Here is a 17,768-nt window from a genome sequence, read left to right as displayed (position 1 = left end):
ATATTAAAGTTTGATAAAAACTTTTGTGCAGGGGAAAAGGGTTTCTTGTCACTGTTAAGGCATGAGTTCACAAAATAATGTGCAAAGATTTTGATTTTTTTCCCCAGATTTGCAGTTTTTATTTATTAAAACCATTTCCTCTTCAAATTTCCTTATACCTCTAAGCATCCTATTCATATTTACTGTATATCACCTACTATTACTTTCATTGTTTCATCCTATTTTATACTCTCTCTTATTCATAACACATTTATTATTAAATCATAATTCTGTAAATCTGTTTGTTAATTATTTATAGTAATTATAAGTATTTTTTTTTTTATTAGATATGCAGGAATACTTTCAGCTTATGGTATGGCTTTAGCAGATGTTGTTCATGAAGCTCAAGAACCTTGTGCCCTCGTTTATAATTCTGGTTGGTTTTAAATAAATAATATTTTAGATTACTTTATTTATTCTATGTATTGTAATTATAAATTTATATTTTTTAGATTCATACCAAATTATTTGCCAAAGAATTGACAGTCTGGTTAATCAATGTAAAAATGAATTGAAAAAACAAGGATTCGATGAGTAAGAATTTTATTTATAATTATAAATACCAACCAAATGCCGAAATTCTATCGGGCTAGTATAAGGCTAATTTATTTAGTAATTAGCCTTATACTAGCCCTATAGAATTTCGGCATTTGGTTGGTGTTTAGCTTTAGTATATCGGGTTTAGTGATGATGTTTAATATAATTATAAATTTTATGTCATTTTTATTCTTGTAAATATTAATAATAAAACTAGTATAACTGAATACAAAATTCAGTTCATCATACAAATTTTCATTGGAAAATCAAAAAATATAAAAAAGAACCTTGATAAGCATTAATAACATAAAAATGCATATATAAAAGTTCTGGAACTAAAGAAATTTGAATTATTACTTATAAAATATATTTTAGATGTATGAAATGAGACTTTATAATTTGCATTATGTATAAGAGAGATTCTTTTTTATGTATATTTATTGTTATATATAAGAGATCATTTAATGTATATAGACTCATTAACTTTATTAACTGTTTTGATAGAACATTACACTGATAATACTTGGATATCATCGGTAATATCATCCATAAATATGACATTATATTGATTATTTAGAAATATTTAAAACTACACAAATATATATAAAAATTATTTCATTTATTTTTATTGTAGTATAGATAGCAACTAATTTTAATTTTTATATAATAAAAATAACTCAATATAAAGTATTATATAAACATATAAGCATATATTATAAAAGTAATATAATTTAATAATATAAAAGTATATGCAATACATGTAAGTTATGTAAATAAAATATAGTGTAGAATTTCAGATCACTTCTTTGAGATGCAATCTGAAAAATATTGCTGATATGTTGTATAATTAAACTAAAAATCTTTTGTTTATTTTTAGATCATCCATAATAACAGAACCATTTTTACATATGAGATATGAAAGAACAGACTGTGCTTTGATGTGTACATCTATTGATTATCAAAGTGATCGTGATATATATAAATATGGAGATTTTAAAGCTGCTTTTATTGGAAAGTATGCCATTACTTATAATTTTAACATAACATTTTCTAATATAGAATAAAAAAGTAATTAAATTTTTTAATCTTTGTTTTTAATAATTTTAAATACCATTATTGTTGTTTAAATAATATTTGAATACAGTAGACCTCCCCTATAACACGGTAGATACGTTCTGTGTTATATGAATCCATGTTGTACGAGTCACTTAAATACATGAACCAATCACAGCCCAGCACTTCTGCAGTTTAGGGGGTACGGCTGTTTGAAAGGTTTTCTCCCATAAAATTAATTGATTCTAGACTAATTTGACTCAACATTTCCAAATCACATATAATTTTTTGGGAATAATCCATATAAACTATGCTATAACAAAAAATTGTAGGATTACTTACCGAGTGCGCACCGTTTGACGACGCCATTGCTTAAGCTTATTTTCGTCGCAGAGCAGTTCATCGAGCATCGGGTGCATGTTTCCTGATCAGCGAATTTTTCGCAGAAAAATAACTTAACTTTGGAGACATGATTAATAAAAATATAGTTTTTATGGCCGTTGAATAATAAATGTTTTTCAGTAGGTCCAGTGCTCGTTTAAACTCAACGGTTTGTACAATATCCGCTATTGGTCCAGATTCGACCAATCCTGTCGCAACACGAGTCGGCGACGTTTTACCGTGTTATACGAGTCTCTTTTAGCGTGTTATATGAACACGATTGCAATTTTTTCTCCATGTTATATGAACCTATGTTATAGGGGGGTCTACTATATATGTAAATGAATAAGAATATTTTTCTAAACCAGTTCTTTATGTTAAGATGTGTTATATTTTCATTTATGTATTTTGATTTCTTGAAAGTTTAAAGTTTAATATACAAATAATTGCAACAAATAGTTAAAATATTTAATTTCACTTTTATTTTGACATGAATATAATTTATTATCAAAGAGAATATGAGTTATCTAATACCAGTTTATATGATAAAAGTTTTTAACAAATAAATTAACTTTAATTTCTATAATTAATTTTCTCTTTAATAACAAATTAACTATCTAGTCAAACCATTCAGTTTCAGTTGAAAATCTTGAGGTAATTAAACTGAAATATCAAAAAACTTAAGAAACTATGTTAAATTGTCTTTTTATAGAGATAAGTTTAAGTAGTATTACAATCATTTTCAGATATTTACTATATACTTCAGATCTAACATAAAACAAAAATTTTGGATTTAATGTAGAACAAAGAGCTTTTTTAAATTTCATTTTTTGTGCTTGTATGGTTGTTTCCCTGTTATAAGCAAAGGGTTTTTTATCCTTACTTTTAATTCTCTTTGTTTGTGATAGTATCCAAATCCAAGGATCTAGGCTTACATTTTTCTTTTGTTTAATTATAAGGTTCTTATATGATGAAGTTAGCTGTTCTGTTGTTCTTATCAGGAAGTTATCTTAGTGTGATATACAAGGACGGTTTTTTTTTTCAAGCTCTGATGATCTATAAAACAAAGACAAGTGTAAATAACAAAATGAATTTATTATCAAAAGTTAGGTAAAAACATGCTTACTTTTCAACATAATCACCATGAAGATTGAGGCATTTGTCATATCTGCACAAGCTTTCCCATCTTCTTGTCATAGAATGTTGCCGCCAGTGAATTGAGATGGCCTTAACAACGTTGTTTTGAAGATTGTCATTAGTATCAAAACTCTGCCCTGCTAGCCACATTTTCTGTTCAGGAAAGAGGTGGAAGTCTTCACACATTAAAAAGTTCCAAGCTGGGTGGAAGTCTGAAGGGTAGAAGTCTTCACCACCTTTAAACACTCAGTATATAGCCCCAATTTTGCACTGAGTGATTTCCACTTCTTTCCTGAACTGAAAACATGGCTAGGAGGGCAGAGGTTTGACACTAATGACAATCTTCAGAACAATGTCAAGGCTCATCTCAAGTTACTGGCAGCAACATTCTATGAAGAGGGAATTTCAAAGATCTCCACAGATAGATAAATGCCTCAATCTTCATGGTGATTATGTTGAAAAGTAACCATGTTTGTACCTAACTTTTGGTAATAAATTCATTTTGTTATTTATACTTGTCTTTGTTTATGGACCATTGGAGCTTGAAAAAAAAACAGCCTAAATAATAATAATCAATTGGTTCCAGTTAACATGTATGTTTTTATCAAGAGTTTTCTCTGCTAATGCTGTTGCATAGTTCCCTTTTATACATTTCAAAGACATGCCTTAGGTATAGGAAAAGACAGGGTTCTGTAGTGAGTCTACCACTTGTCTCTATATTATAGACAATCATCTTTTCTAGTGGTTTGTCTGGGGTGTTCAAAAACTGCTTGATGTATACATGTGTCCTGACATATCCACTGCTCCTAATGCATTCTCACAGTCAGGCCACAACAATCTACATGGTTGGCAATTTGGGAAATGGTTGACTTTTCCCCGGCTAGATTATATACCTTTCTCAAATTCTGTCAGCTGTGTGAAATACATTTGACTATGTCTTACAGGGGGCTTGGTGTTTGAAGACTGCTAAACAACAAATACACTGAAATTTCTGAACACAGCCTTTTTACAGGATACTTGGGTACTGATTTTAAAGCACTCTGATGGCATTACCTGGCATGCAATTAGATCACAATTGTAATTATTTACATACCTGTCTGCTGAGTTTTGTAGTATTAGACAATTTTCTGTTTGGAAGTGTAACTTTTTGTCAATGAGTATAGTTATTAAAAATTTGATTGAAATAATAACTTTTCATATTTCTATATTTTTTCCTATAGTTACAAGAGAGAATTTGGTTTTATTATTCCTGATCGTCCAATTATTGTCGATGATATAAGAGTTCGTGGCATAGGTCAAACACACATTGATATAGCTAAAAGTATCTCACAGAGTACAGAACAAGCTAAGATAGAAATGGTAAATGATGATTAAAAATTAAAAATTTAATATTTGTTTAATGTTATACTTACTAGATATTTTTATATATTTAAAATGCAGATAACAAAATGCTATTTTGAAGATGGATATCATGATACTCCAGTTTATCTCCTCCAGAATCTTTTTTATGGTCATTGCCTTAAAGGTCCATGTATTATCATAGAAGCAAATTGGTAAATATAAGTATCATTAATTATAAAAACAGCATGAATAGTAAAAATTATTTATTTTTATTGTTTATTTCTGTAGATGTTTTTTAATTGACTAGTAAAGTTTGTAGTAGTATTTAACCCTATGCATGTCCCTGTTTTTCTTTTGTTTATATTAGCACTATTTTAGTAGAACCAGACTGTGAAGCATATATTACTGAAAAGGGAGATGTAAAAATTAAGGTTAGTATTTATTGTGCACCATTTGTATTGAGTATATTATAATTTATATTTTTTGCATGTTTTCTATAATTTCCAGAAATTACTATTCAATGATTAAATATTCTATTTAATAAAATATTTGAAAAAATATGAAATAAAAATATCCTTATATTCTCTTTTGTTTCTTATGAGTGTGTTTGGAATCAAACATATATAGATCTCACTGAATTTCAGCCTTCTGCAAGAGAGAAGGAATGATATGATTAGTACCATACAATAATTACCTTCACATACTCATTGGAAAGAGAATGAGATTTCTAGGACTAAATAAAAATAGGGATTAAAAAAAATTCTTTTGAGATGTAAATCTGTATTATTTTGCATGACATTCTGATATTTTTACTTCCTAAACCAATCAGCTATAGTAAAAAATTTTTACCTTGTAGTTTAGTAACTAATAACTTTTCCTGAAAGTTCTTGCAAAAAGAATACAATATTTTAATTAGAAATTAAGCAAATAAAATATAAATTATGAAAATGACATAGGTATATTATATACAAAACACATTCAATATAAAATCAGAAAACTACTATTAAAAGTTGGGAGGATGAGCAATAGTATAGTAATTTTGACACACAAAACTTTCAAGTCAGAAGCAACAATGACTGACAACACTATTACTGCATCAGAAAATAAGGCAATGGACACAATAAAACTGTGGTGATTCTCCAGTAGTGCATGCAGTTAAGAGCAGTGTAATGTCTAATTTTTGATAAAAACCAATCAACATCTGTCGGTACATGCAGATACAGTAAGGAGATGACTATATGAGTTGCACATAGGTGTCCAAGTAGAGTTCTAACATTCCAAAAAATAGCCATAGTTCTGTAGAAGATTCTCTAAGGCTGGGACTGCAGTGAATGCCATGGAGAATCTTCCACAGAATTATGACTGTTTTTAGAACTTTAGAACTCTGTTGCACGAGTTGCAACAGAGTTCTAATGTTCTAAAAACAGTACAAGTACATCTGTGTGCAACTCGTGTAGTTGTCTCCTTGCTGTCCATGCACATGTTAACAAGTGTTGACTTGGTTTTTGTCAAAAATTGGAAAAACTACATTGCTCTTGCTTCATGCACTACTGAACAGGTGCTACCATTTCATTAGTATGTTGTCTCACGTTCTTGCTTATCAACAGTGTTGCCATTCACAGTTACAGTTTCCTCTGTCTTGAAAGTTTTTTGTGTCAAAATTACTGCTCTAGTGCTCATTTTCTTGACTTCTAATAACACTTTTCTGGTCTTCTATTTATATATTATCTTTGAATTTTTAAAATAATTTATTAATATCTTTGAAGAGAGATCAAAATATTTTTTTAATAGTTGTTATAGGTCCTTTAATGCATTGTCTAGATCAGGGATGGGCAACCTGCGGCCTTTGGGCTGCATGCAGCCACGTGGCATAAAATATGAATAAATATATCAATTTCCCAGCTTAAGGACGTATTCAATAAAAATTCAAACGTTATTTTCTACAACTTATGTTTGTGAATAGTTTTTTGCAATAAATTTAGTAAAAATTAAAAGAAGAAACCAGCTAACAGACACATCAAAACTAATTTAAAACTAGCAGTGACTAATATTTAACTAAATATTTTTGATATATTACGTTTAGATCAGTGCCAGAAGCTATATTAAGTATATCTATGCTAATTTATAATTATATATGAATAAAGAATTGTGATTTACCGACATTTTTCCCCTCTTTTCTCTTGTGTGCAGCATGCATCAGTTCAAAAGTTTTGAAACGCAGCCCTTACATAGAAAAAGGTTGCCCATCCCTGGTGTAGATCAAGTGTATTTTATTTTATTTTTGTTAAAAAGTTTCTAAATTTAAGAAGTAAATAACATTTAACACAAGAAAACATTAGAAAGTAAGAAAAAGTACAAACACAACTACTTAAATATCTGTTTAAATATAGAATTTAATAAATATCTGACAAGATAAAATATTGATAATTTATATATTGTATCATATCAAGACATTAATTAAGTTGTTTTATGTGATTTCAATAAGATTACAATAACACATTAATATTTTTTAGTATTTAAACAGGCACATTTAAATAGTATTAATTGTTCAGATATTAATGGATGAATGCATTAATAATTAGAATTTAAAATATTGTAAACAGGTTTCTGTAGATATTAAGCAAACAAAAAATGTGTTTATAATACTTAATGTGCTGTGTAACTGACTAAATAATAAGAAACTGAATCAAAATTATGTGTTTTCAATAAAGAAATGTGGGCTAATTTTTATTATGAATGATTATTATTTAATAATTTTTATCTTACGTAATATATTATATAGAAATAATTTAATTACATAATTTTTTTTGTTTTTTTAAGATTATGTCTAGTGTAAGAAGAAAAATTGGAACTGAACTTGACACAATTCAACTCTCTATCTTTTCTCATCGATTTATGAGCATTGCAGAACAAATGGGAAGGTAATATTGATTGTATTATTGATTTACAATTAAAATTACATTAATTTTACATGAAAATATTTTTAAATTCGGAATTTAAATTTTTAACAATTTTATAATAAAAATGTTTTTGAAATTTATGATGTAAAATTAATTTGATAAATATAACAAAAACAATTGGAGCTCATGGAATTGGTTGTATGAAAATGCTTGAGAAAGTTATTAGAGTGAACTCCAATAAAGCAGGTTTTTTATTATATTTTAAAGATCTTGGAGTTGGTTTTTATTATTTAATTATATAAATATTTTTCATGATTCTTTGAGAAATAAATGATATTACAGATAACTGAATTATATAATTTCATATATTAATATATTTTCAAATTCATTTTAATTATTCAAATTTTAAATAAACTGTATTTGGTAGAATGAAAAAGAATATTTTGTTGGGCTACAATTTGAAAAAATTGTAGACCTATAAATTCCCACTGTTGTTTGTCTGTCCTTCCTTAATCTCAAGAACAGTGTTAGATAGATGAAAGTCAAGACCAGATATAGAGGCAGGAGACCTCGTTTAACTGTACACAAACTTCTGCTTTGGGCCAAAAGTCACGTTAGGGTAGATGTACCAGTTTTGGCCAGTGTACCAGTTCTGGCCAGAAAACAAATTTAACTTAAAAAATATAATCACCACATATTCAAATCTGTCCAATGAAACAAACTTTTATTGTTAACTGTTCAGACAGTTAACAATAAAAGTTTGTTTCATTTGTGATTATATTTTTAAGTTAAATTTGTTTTCTGGCCAGAACTGATACTACACTGGCCAAAACTGGTACATCTACCCTATATCAAATCAAAATTTTTCTCTTGAATGGTGTTAGATAGATGACTGGCATGACTTCGTTGTTAACAGATACTTTTCCTGTTAGATACTTTTCCTGATGTATAGGGGTAAGACACTACTAAACTTAAATGTAATGAAAAATTGCAGTCTGGTATTGTGATGATGTCACAATAAATAATTGCTTGTTTATAAATTATACTTCTACTGTCCCAAGGCAAAATGCTCTATCTCTATATCTAGCATGAAAAAATGTTCTATAATTCTTACAGAACATTTGAATGGTATCAATAAAGGATACTAATTAAAGTGTGCAATTTGATTTTCAATTTTTTTGGAGATAGTGTCGTTTGCCTTGGGTGGTAGACTTACATTCTTTTTGAAGACACAATTAAAACTTCACTATGTTGACCTTTTATTATATGCTCTTGCAAGCTGAAAATGTTTAAATATCCCCTAAAATTTTTATATTATTTTCACATTTTTTTATATATATTTCTAATATTTGAAAATAATTTATGATTCTGATGTAATCATTTTTATATCTAGTAATAATATAGCATTATAAATAGCTCTGTCCTAATGACAAAATATTTATTACTCAATGTCAAGTGCACTAATGTTTACTTAACAATTTTCTTACATAATGAAGAGAGACATGTTTCTTCATTATGTAAGAAAATTATTAAGTAAACATTAGTGCATCAATATTCTGAACAGTTTGTTTTTCCTTAACCCTTAAGGAAGAACAAACTGTTTTTTTTATTTAAGTAACTTGATGTGGTCTTACAAATTGCTTAGTTTAATTTGTGTTTATGATTGCAACATTTGTAATTAAAAGGGCTTATTCAATTTGAATGATAAGAATATACATTACTAAACTAAGAATTAGCTTTCTTTCTTTTATTATTGATTATACAACATTAAACTGAATTTGTTTTAATAATGTCAGAATTATTAATTCTTCTTTTGCTTTATTTAGGAATACCAACCAAATGCCAAAAATCTATCGGGCTAGATATGGCTAATTACTAGATAAATGACTGGCATGACTTTATTTAGGAATATGTATAATTATACAAAATAAATTATTTTTATGCTTTAAACATGTTTATACAGTCTTTGCACATTTTTTTGGCACAGCTAAGGCATACATGTGTAAAAAATTAGTAATGTTAAACAAACTAGAATAAAACAAAAACTGCTACAGATTATCATGTGCATTGCTTTTAAACTGGTAAGTTCATTTAAAGATATAGGGAAGGACACACTGCTGATAGAAGAGAAAATTATAGACAAATTAAATTCCTTAATGATCTCTCAGGCTGCTCCATGCTAATTGTGAAGGTTAAATGCAATAGAAAATATAAGATCTTATGAATTTCTCAGTTATTTATTATGAGAAAAATTGTTTCTATATTCATCATATTCTGTATTCAGTGGGTCCTTAGGAACAGATTAATGACGAATATAGAGGTTCCACTGTACTGGCATATGAAAAAACCCAAACGCTGGAGTTTTGAAATATTGGTACTTAGTCTAATTAGACTGAAGTATACATAACATGAAATGACTACAAAAAGAAAATGAATGGAAATAATTTATATGTGCAAAATCAGTCAATGGTCATTAGACTGAAGCAAACCATTCAATGTATTCATCTTGTTTAGGCTATTTCCTAATATAAAATGGTTAATTTTTTATTTGTTGTTGTGAATAATTTAGTTAATAATTTTAGACGAATTTATCTTAAAATTTGTTGGAATAGACATGACAATAATAATATGAGGTGACTATTGTTGTTTTGTGGTATGAACTCAAAGAATAGCATCATAATCAGGTTTGTTAATAATTTATTAGATTTTCTGATATAATGTCAATGGTTAAAATGCCCATTTCAGTGATAGTTGTTTCTTCTGGATTCCTGCATTAGAATTTCATGTCTCGGTTCCTAAAAACATCTTTTTTTCTCTTAAATAATTTTTGCTAAATTACAGACACATCAGTTCTTACATACTGATGCACCTTATAAGGTGAAGAATATGGTAGTAAAGTGTTTGTGTTTTAAAATATTTATCTTATTTTCCTGAGTATATGTTGATGAGAGAAATGTAATATACAGTAGAATCTCATTTTAACGGATCACAGGACAACAGATTTTTTTGAAATAATGGATTTTTTCTTCAGCTGCCAAATCAATGTAATTTTACCGCATTTTAGCAGATTCGTAATTCTGACTAATGGATTTTTTTCTAGCTCCATTATCGGTAAATATTGTAATTTTTCATCCTTTAATTAATGATTGGATGTTTCTGGATACTGAATTTAAAAGTACATTGTGAAAACTAGGTGCATAATTGTCATGCTTCTCACTGATAACATTGCAATTGCTCATTAGTGCCCTCCTTTAGCACATTTATTTGTGGAGAGAAACTACTTCTGGCTTAACACTTCCAGATATGCACATATGTGCAACAAAGGTGTGCCACAGCTTTGTTGCAGACACGTGTTCAAGAATATCACACCTTGAAATCATGCTTGCGTAACAGTAACATTTCAACTGACAATGCCACCAAAAGAAGCCCAGAAACGTCACATCATCACAGCGTCATCAAAGCAAATGAAGATAGACAAATTTTTTAACATATCATGAAGTGCTAATGATCATACATACTTTGTCACTTTTTGGCTCTAATGTATACAGTTTCTGTCAGCTTTGCTATGGCACAATTTTGTAATATACTTGTTTATATAAAATAAAGAAAAGAAATCTGAAGAGACTGAATAATTTTGAGTAGGTGATTTTTACATAGGGATTTAAAAAACAAAAAATTTTTCAAATAACAGATATTTTCTCTGGGAATGAGAGAGATCCATTGTTTGTGATATAACAGATTTTTGGAACAGCAGATGATTTTCAGTGCCTGAGCAATCCGTTAAAACAAGATTCTACTGTAGTTTTAAAAACAATTCCATAAATAATTCAATAATTATCAAAATGTAAAAAAATATATTTATTTAATATCAAGTAAAGTAATAAACACAAATATAATGATTTATAAAATAGCATTTAATTAAAGTACTAAGAACATATTTTTTCACAAATATATACATTGAATAATTTTAATTTTAGTTTCTTGCATTCTAATAATTTATGCAATGTAACTTTACTTCTTAATATAAATGATATTATACCATAAATTTTTTCTTAATAGCAATATGTTAATGCATTGCTAATTATAATTTAGAGATTATTTTTATGAAGAAATTAATATAATATATATATATAATTTTAGAATTCTTCAAAGGACTTCAATATCAACAAATATTAAGGTAATAAAATTTAGATGGTTTTTAAAAATGATTAATTCACTAAAGATATATTCATTTTATTTAAAAAAAGATAGTTTTATTTCTAAAACCTAGTGCTTTTCATTAAAGTTTTTAAAATTTCAAATCAAACATTTTTTTCCAATAAAATAAATTAAACAATATTAATAAATATAGCCACTTTTTATGTTTCAGAAACTTAATTAAATAATTTTACAATTTTAGGTAAATTTTGTAGTCTTTTTAGCATTGCCATTAGTCTTTTATCATCAAAAAATAAAATATATATTAATAGTAGTTTTCCAATCATATATTTTGATGATGGGATTATTTTTGTTGGCTGTTCTTTGATTAAATGTAGAATAATTGTAAACCTCACAAATTTAATGAAAGAATGATGAAACTCGTATACAATAATATCAAGAACAATAAAGTAAATGGAATTGTAATAGGCAAAAAAATATTAGATTGCACAATAAATGATAGTCCTAATTGGTATTTTCAACATTTATCATAATTGATTCAATATTCATTGCTATATCTATATATTTATTGACTTTTTGATCTTATTACACAATTTTCTAGTCTGTTTTGGAGGTATGTAAATGAGGATATACTATGGCAATTTACATAGTGACTTGCATATTGTATTAATTCATCTGAAAATGTTTGCACAATTGCAATTGACTAACATAAGATTCAACGGTAGATTATCCACAATGAAGAATAGTATATTGAGGAACTGTGTATATAATTTTTTATTAGACATTACAATTTTAGGCAGTAAGATACTTATGATGATACAGTAGAACCTCGCTTAACGAGCATAATTTGTTCCAGAGTTTTACTTGTAATGCGAAATACTCGTTAAGCAAAACAATTTTTCCCGTAGAAATTAATGTAAAATATGATAATGCGTTCCACGCCAAAAAAATACTCAAATGTTTTGTATAACGTTTATTAAAAAAATACACTTACAATACAAAAATTGTACAATATACACTGTTAAAGAGCATGAATCATCATCATCGTTTCTTCTAGTGCGAAATGAACCATCCTGGAATGAGAATTCAATTTGCAGAAACAAAAAAAAAATCACAGCTAATATGTTTGATAAACACTCCAAACGATATGCCAAATTCTTGGGTTATGTAAAGGCTATAATTAAATATTACAAATTATTGACACAATGAAGTGACTTCTTTCAAACACTTGGCAGGTTTTTCATCTTTTTATTCAGTTAGTTTTAAAAAAATAAACCCCTTGGTGAGTGGTCAAAAAAAAAAAAAAACTAACTGAATAAAAAGATGAAAAACCTGCCAAGTGTTTGAAAGAAGTCACTTCATTGTGTTGGTATAGAACAACATAAACTATAACACAGTTTCACCAGAATCAATATTACAAATTAATTAATTTGACTAGAGGTAGGCAGTTATGTTTCCATCTTGTATTAAATTTAATAATTATAAATAGTTAATTTTTTATTCAGACATTTCTAAAATTTAATTTGGAATTGGTCATTAAATTTAATGACCCAAGAATTTGGCATATCATTTGGCATGTTTATTATATAACGGACTATGGTTGTTGATGTTTATAAGTAATATGTGTGAACACAAGTGTTTGGAAAAATATGTGATCACAAGCGACACTAAGATGCTAGCGGAATGAGTGCTAAACACAAAATTTTTACAATTTGTTTCGCTCATTATGCGAAATACTCGTGCAAGGTGCTCGTTAAGTGAGGTTTCACTGTACTCTTGTTTTTCTTTTTCACATACAAATTGCATTATCATTGTACAAATTGCTCATCTTATCCTTTACTAGTTTTATCAAGTCATTGAGATTTTTATATTTATTTTATATTTTATTATAGAAACAGACTTGTGTGTATACACTGCTCACAAAAATTAGGGGATATTTGAATATGAATATGAAGTGGAAAAAAAAAGAAACATTTGATATTTTTTATTAAACGAAAGTATCAGAAAAGCAAATGAGACAAGTGAAAGAAAGTTGTTCAATTATGCAAATGAGATGCAAAACCAACTTTTATTTCATTGGTGAAAATGCACTATACAAAAGGCTGAAAGTACACATCCTATGATTTCCCGGCCCTTGCAATTCCCCTGAACACAATTTGCCTGAATATGCCATAGGACGTCTTGAAGCTGGTCAAATGCAGACAACATCGGCAACAGCACTTGGAACATTCCAAAGTGTGATTAGCAGACTATGGAATCGCTTTCAACAGATGACACAGTACAAAGAAGATGAAGGCAGGGTTGCTCATCTGCTACAACAGCAAGTGATGACCGCTACTCGACCTTATTGGCAAGAAGGAACAGGTGCAGCAATGCAACAGACTGTACGGACAGTTTTTCTGCCACTAGATGAAGGATATGCACCCAGACCATATGAAATTGGCTCCATTTTGTTGGACTGCATGCCCAGTGACCGATGGTATGCATTTCATTATGTGCTGAACACCATAGAACCTGTAGAAGATAGGCTGATGAGCATTGTTGTTGGACCCTTGGTGAGTGGTCAACTGTCCTCTTCTCTGATAATTCAACAGTTCAGTCTGCAGCCTTACAATCATCGTGTCTTGATCTTGCATGAACAAGGAATGTGGAAGAATCCATGTTTCAAGCAGGAAAGGGACTCCTTCGTTGGTGGTGGAATCATATGGGCTGGCATCAACATTGGTGATCATACTGACCTCCATGTCATCAGAAATGGATTGCTGACTGCTGTCAGATATTGAGGTGAGGTCCTGCACCCTATAGTGGTGCAGGACCTCACCACCTTATGCTGGAGCAGTTAAAACAACTTTCTTTTCATGTACAATAATGCAAGATCTTTCTATGCACATCTCATCAACGTGTTTCAGGGGAGAAGGAATCGAATGCATGGACTGGCTTTCATGTTCTCCAGAACTGAATCCCATTGAACATGCTTAGGATCCACTGGGAAGCCATCTGGCAAACTGTTCAATGCCTCCCACAACACTTCTTGAGCTGTTAGTTGCCCTGGAGCAAGAGTGGCGGAGGATTCCACAAGAACTACTGGAAAATATGATTCTGTCCATGCCTCATCACTCTGAGTGTATTTTGGCAGTCTTGAGTGACCAAACGCTATACTGAATGGTCAATGTGTGGCACTCTCATCCAGTTTGAATGCTTTTATTCACCCCACCAATATGTCACTTGCTACTCAATTACAGTAATTGAGTTTGCATAATCGAACAACTTTCTTTGACTTGTCGTTTGCTTTTCTAATGTTCTTGTTTAATAAAAATCAAATGCTTTTTTTTTTATTGCTTCATATTCATTTTCAAATATTCTCGAATTTTTGTGAGCACTGTATTATTATTCATGAGTATTTTTTGCTTTAAAGTGGATATTTATATAAACAACTATTTACAGAAAGGAATGTTAAAAAATATGACTAAACAATAATATTTTTATAATATGGACAATTCTGTTCATTTAAATTAGAAATAAAGCTATATAATATATAAAAGATATTTTAATTTTTTTATAAAAAAATGAAAAATTATCATAATGTATTTATTGAATTTTTAAAACTGAAAAGCATTTAATTTTAGGAACGTTTGGATTTTTCGTGTGCTTTATTTGGACCTGATGGCGGTCTTGTTTCTAATGCACCACATATTCCAGTTCATCTTGGAGCAATGCAAGAAGCTGTGCAATTTCAAGTAAGAAATTTTTAATTTTATTTAAAGAAATCACCAATTATTTCAAGATAATAAAATAATTATTAGCTTAAATTATTAAGGTTAACATAATTAAAGAGTTTAGAGCTTGCTGTAGAAATATTAAACAAATCGCAACCAAATTTAGTGTCTGGAGTATAAAGTTTCAATTTTGGGAAAAGTTTTATCTCAAAATTCAGCCACAAGGATAAAATTTGTCCCTGTTCTTTCCTTAATGTGCATATTACATATGTTTTCTAATAAATTTTGGGTATAAAATGTCCTTCACAATTCTTCAACAGATGAACAGTCAAGGTGCTCACTTTGTCTGATCGTGCATTGCTTGTTAAATCAATGAAACAGCAATGACAGAGTTGACACATCTTTAATTGGAAAAAAATGATTGCACTTTGTTTCTTAACTCCCAAAATTTATTCTGACTTTTTAAAAATCCCAAAATTTTTTAAGTACTCTGTATTAATTTATTTTTAAATAGATTATATTTTACATTTTATATTAAAAATAGAACATATATTTTCATATTTGAGGGGAAAATAATATAAAATAAAGTAATGTTTTAAATTATTTAATAATAAAATGAATTTTTCCATAATAATTTTACAGATAAACTTTTAATTTAAATAATTTTTATTTTTTAAAAGATTGGTTATCTCGATGGCAAAATTAATCAAGGAGATGTAATTTTAACAAATCATCCCTGTGCTGGAGGAAGTCATTTACCTGATTTAACAGTTATTACACCTGTAAGTATAATATTAAGAACTAGTTTTTTAGAACTATATTTTATGACTTATAAGCAGTGGTGATATTCGGCGAGTTCGCACAGGTTCGGCCGAACCCGTTGTTAAAATTTTCAGTTTTCCGAACAGGTTCGGGCGAACCCGTTGTTAAAATTTTCAGTTTCCCGAACCTTGTTAAACACACGGAACATTTTTCAGTGGGTTTGTTTTTTTTAAAAAAATATATTAAAATATGCATATTATACTCTGTAATACTACTAAACTAGGGCCTTATACCCCGTTTGTACCGAGCATTTCAATCTAGATTGTGAGCAAGGTCAGGGAGTATGTCTTGGTGCGATCCCTCTCGACCGTTTCAATCTCGACCGAAACGAGGTTTAATCGCGATCGATTCAAGAGAATTCTTGAAAGTAGATCCGGTCATAAGAGAGATCCCAGAATGCCACGCGCGCGAGATAATACAAGATGGCTGTGGAACACGTGTCAGGCTATGGACAGTGGTAGAAAATGTATAATGTATCTCGAGAGATGATGACACGTGTCTATTTCTATTTTGAGAAGCACCATTTCGCGGTAAAGAATTCCCCTGTCTAAAAAAAAAAAAGGTCGACAGCTCTAAAACACTATTGTTACTTGGCCTTCACCCATGGCTTGTTACGTTAGGGAAAAATTTTCTGCTAGCGAACCCCTTGTTAAATATTTCAAATATCACCACTGCTTATAAGACACATGAACATTTAAGATGCAGCTTTATTTCAGTACAAAATATTTAGGAAAAGTATTTAATGTATTTAAATCATCATGAAACTTTGGCATGTGGCACAATTTTTTTTTTACTGTATTCTGGTTTAAAAAAAAGTAAAATTAGAATGCACAGCAGGAAAAAACAGGCATTTAAAAGTCATTTACCATTAAAATATTCTACCTGAATTCACGCAAAAGCAGCTTAGTTATAACAAAAAACAAATATTAAGTATAATATATTTAATTAAACAATAACGTTTTTTTTTAAGAGTTGGGTTAGGTTAAGGTTATCTGTAGCCTACTGAAGGCCATTTGGCAAATTTGTTAGCCTATGGGAGATCATAACTTCAGATATAAGACATAGGACAATTTTTTTTTCTTTGAACAAAAGTTGCATCTTACATGCCATAAAATACAGTAATTTAATTCATATTACCATAAATATTTGATTATCTAGAAAGTTGGTTTGTTTAAGCAATTTGCTTTATTTAATAGTTCATTTCTAATAAATCTTTATGCAAGTCTCTTGTAATCCTCTCTCATCAGTTATTCTCATATAAATCATATAAGTTATTCTCATATTCTCTTAATTGGAAATTATTATGTGATAACATTCAAAAAGCTTATAATTAAAAAATTTTGAAAGAACAAGAAGATTATATTATTGTGGACATTTCAAAACTTCATAGTTGAACTTTAATTATTCATTGATTTTATAGAAATATGTAGACATATATTATCTTGATAAAAATTATATCTTACTGTTTATTAGTGCTAGGCATTTTTTAGTAATTCTAATAATGAATTATGTAACTGAACATATCTTCTGTAATAATTTTATTGAGTCAAATCAAGTCATAAAGAAAAATACATCTATAAACATCTCAAAGTCCAATGTTTTTTTAATAATAAGCCATAAAGTGTTAACTTTTTTGGGGCTGTTTACAATCTTTGTTGTCTTGTCTTTTTAATCTGGGTTTCAG

The 17,768-nt window shown here is 28.8% G+C and overlaps 1 protein-coding gene across 1 annotated transcript in view; it reads left to right on the top strand.

Annotated features, from left to right (window-relative positions):
* The window catches only part of LOC136982914 (5-oxoprolinase), a 66,845-nt gene that overhangs the window by 32,172 nt on the left and 16,905 nt on the right, over positions 1-17,768 (top strand). The window contains exons 13-22 of the mRNA XM_067279478.1: positions 327-415; positions 492-573; positions 1,454-1,591; positions 4,368-4,506; positions 4,588-4,700; positions 4,856-4,919; positions 7,309-7,409; positions 11,529-11,565; positions 15,173-15,283; positions 15,943-16,044. Coding sequence (XP_067135579.1) covers positions 327-415; positions 492-573; positions 1,454-1,591; positions 4,368-4,506; positions 4,588-4,700; positions 4,856-4,919; positions 7,309-7,409; positions 11,529-11,565; positions 15,173-15,283; positions 15,943-16,044 — 976 coding nt within the window. The remainder of the gene's footprint in view (positions 1-326; positions 416-491; positions 574-1,453; positions 1,592-4,367; positions 4,507-4,587; positions 4,701-4,855; positions 4,920-7,308; positions 7,410-11,528; positions 11,566-15,172; positions 15,284-15,942; positions 16,045-17,768) is intronic.

Source organism: Centruroides vittatus, unplaced genomic scaffold (genome assembly GCF_030686945.1).
Source record: "Centruroides vittatus isolate TY-2023 unplaced genomic scaffold, ASM3068694v2 contig_874, whole genome shotgun sequence".
NCBI lineage: Eukaryota > Metazoa > Arthropoda > Arachnida > Scorpiones > Buthidae > Centruroides > Centruroides vittatus.
This window is presented reverse-complemented; position numbering and strand designations above follow the sequence as displayed.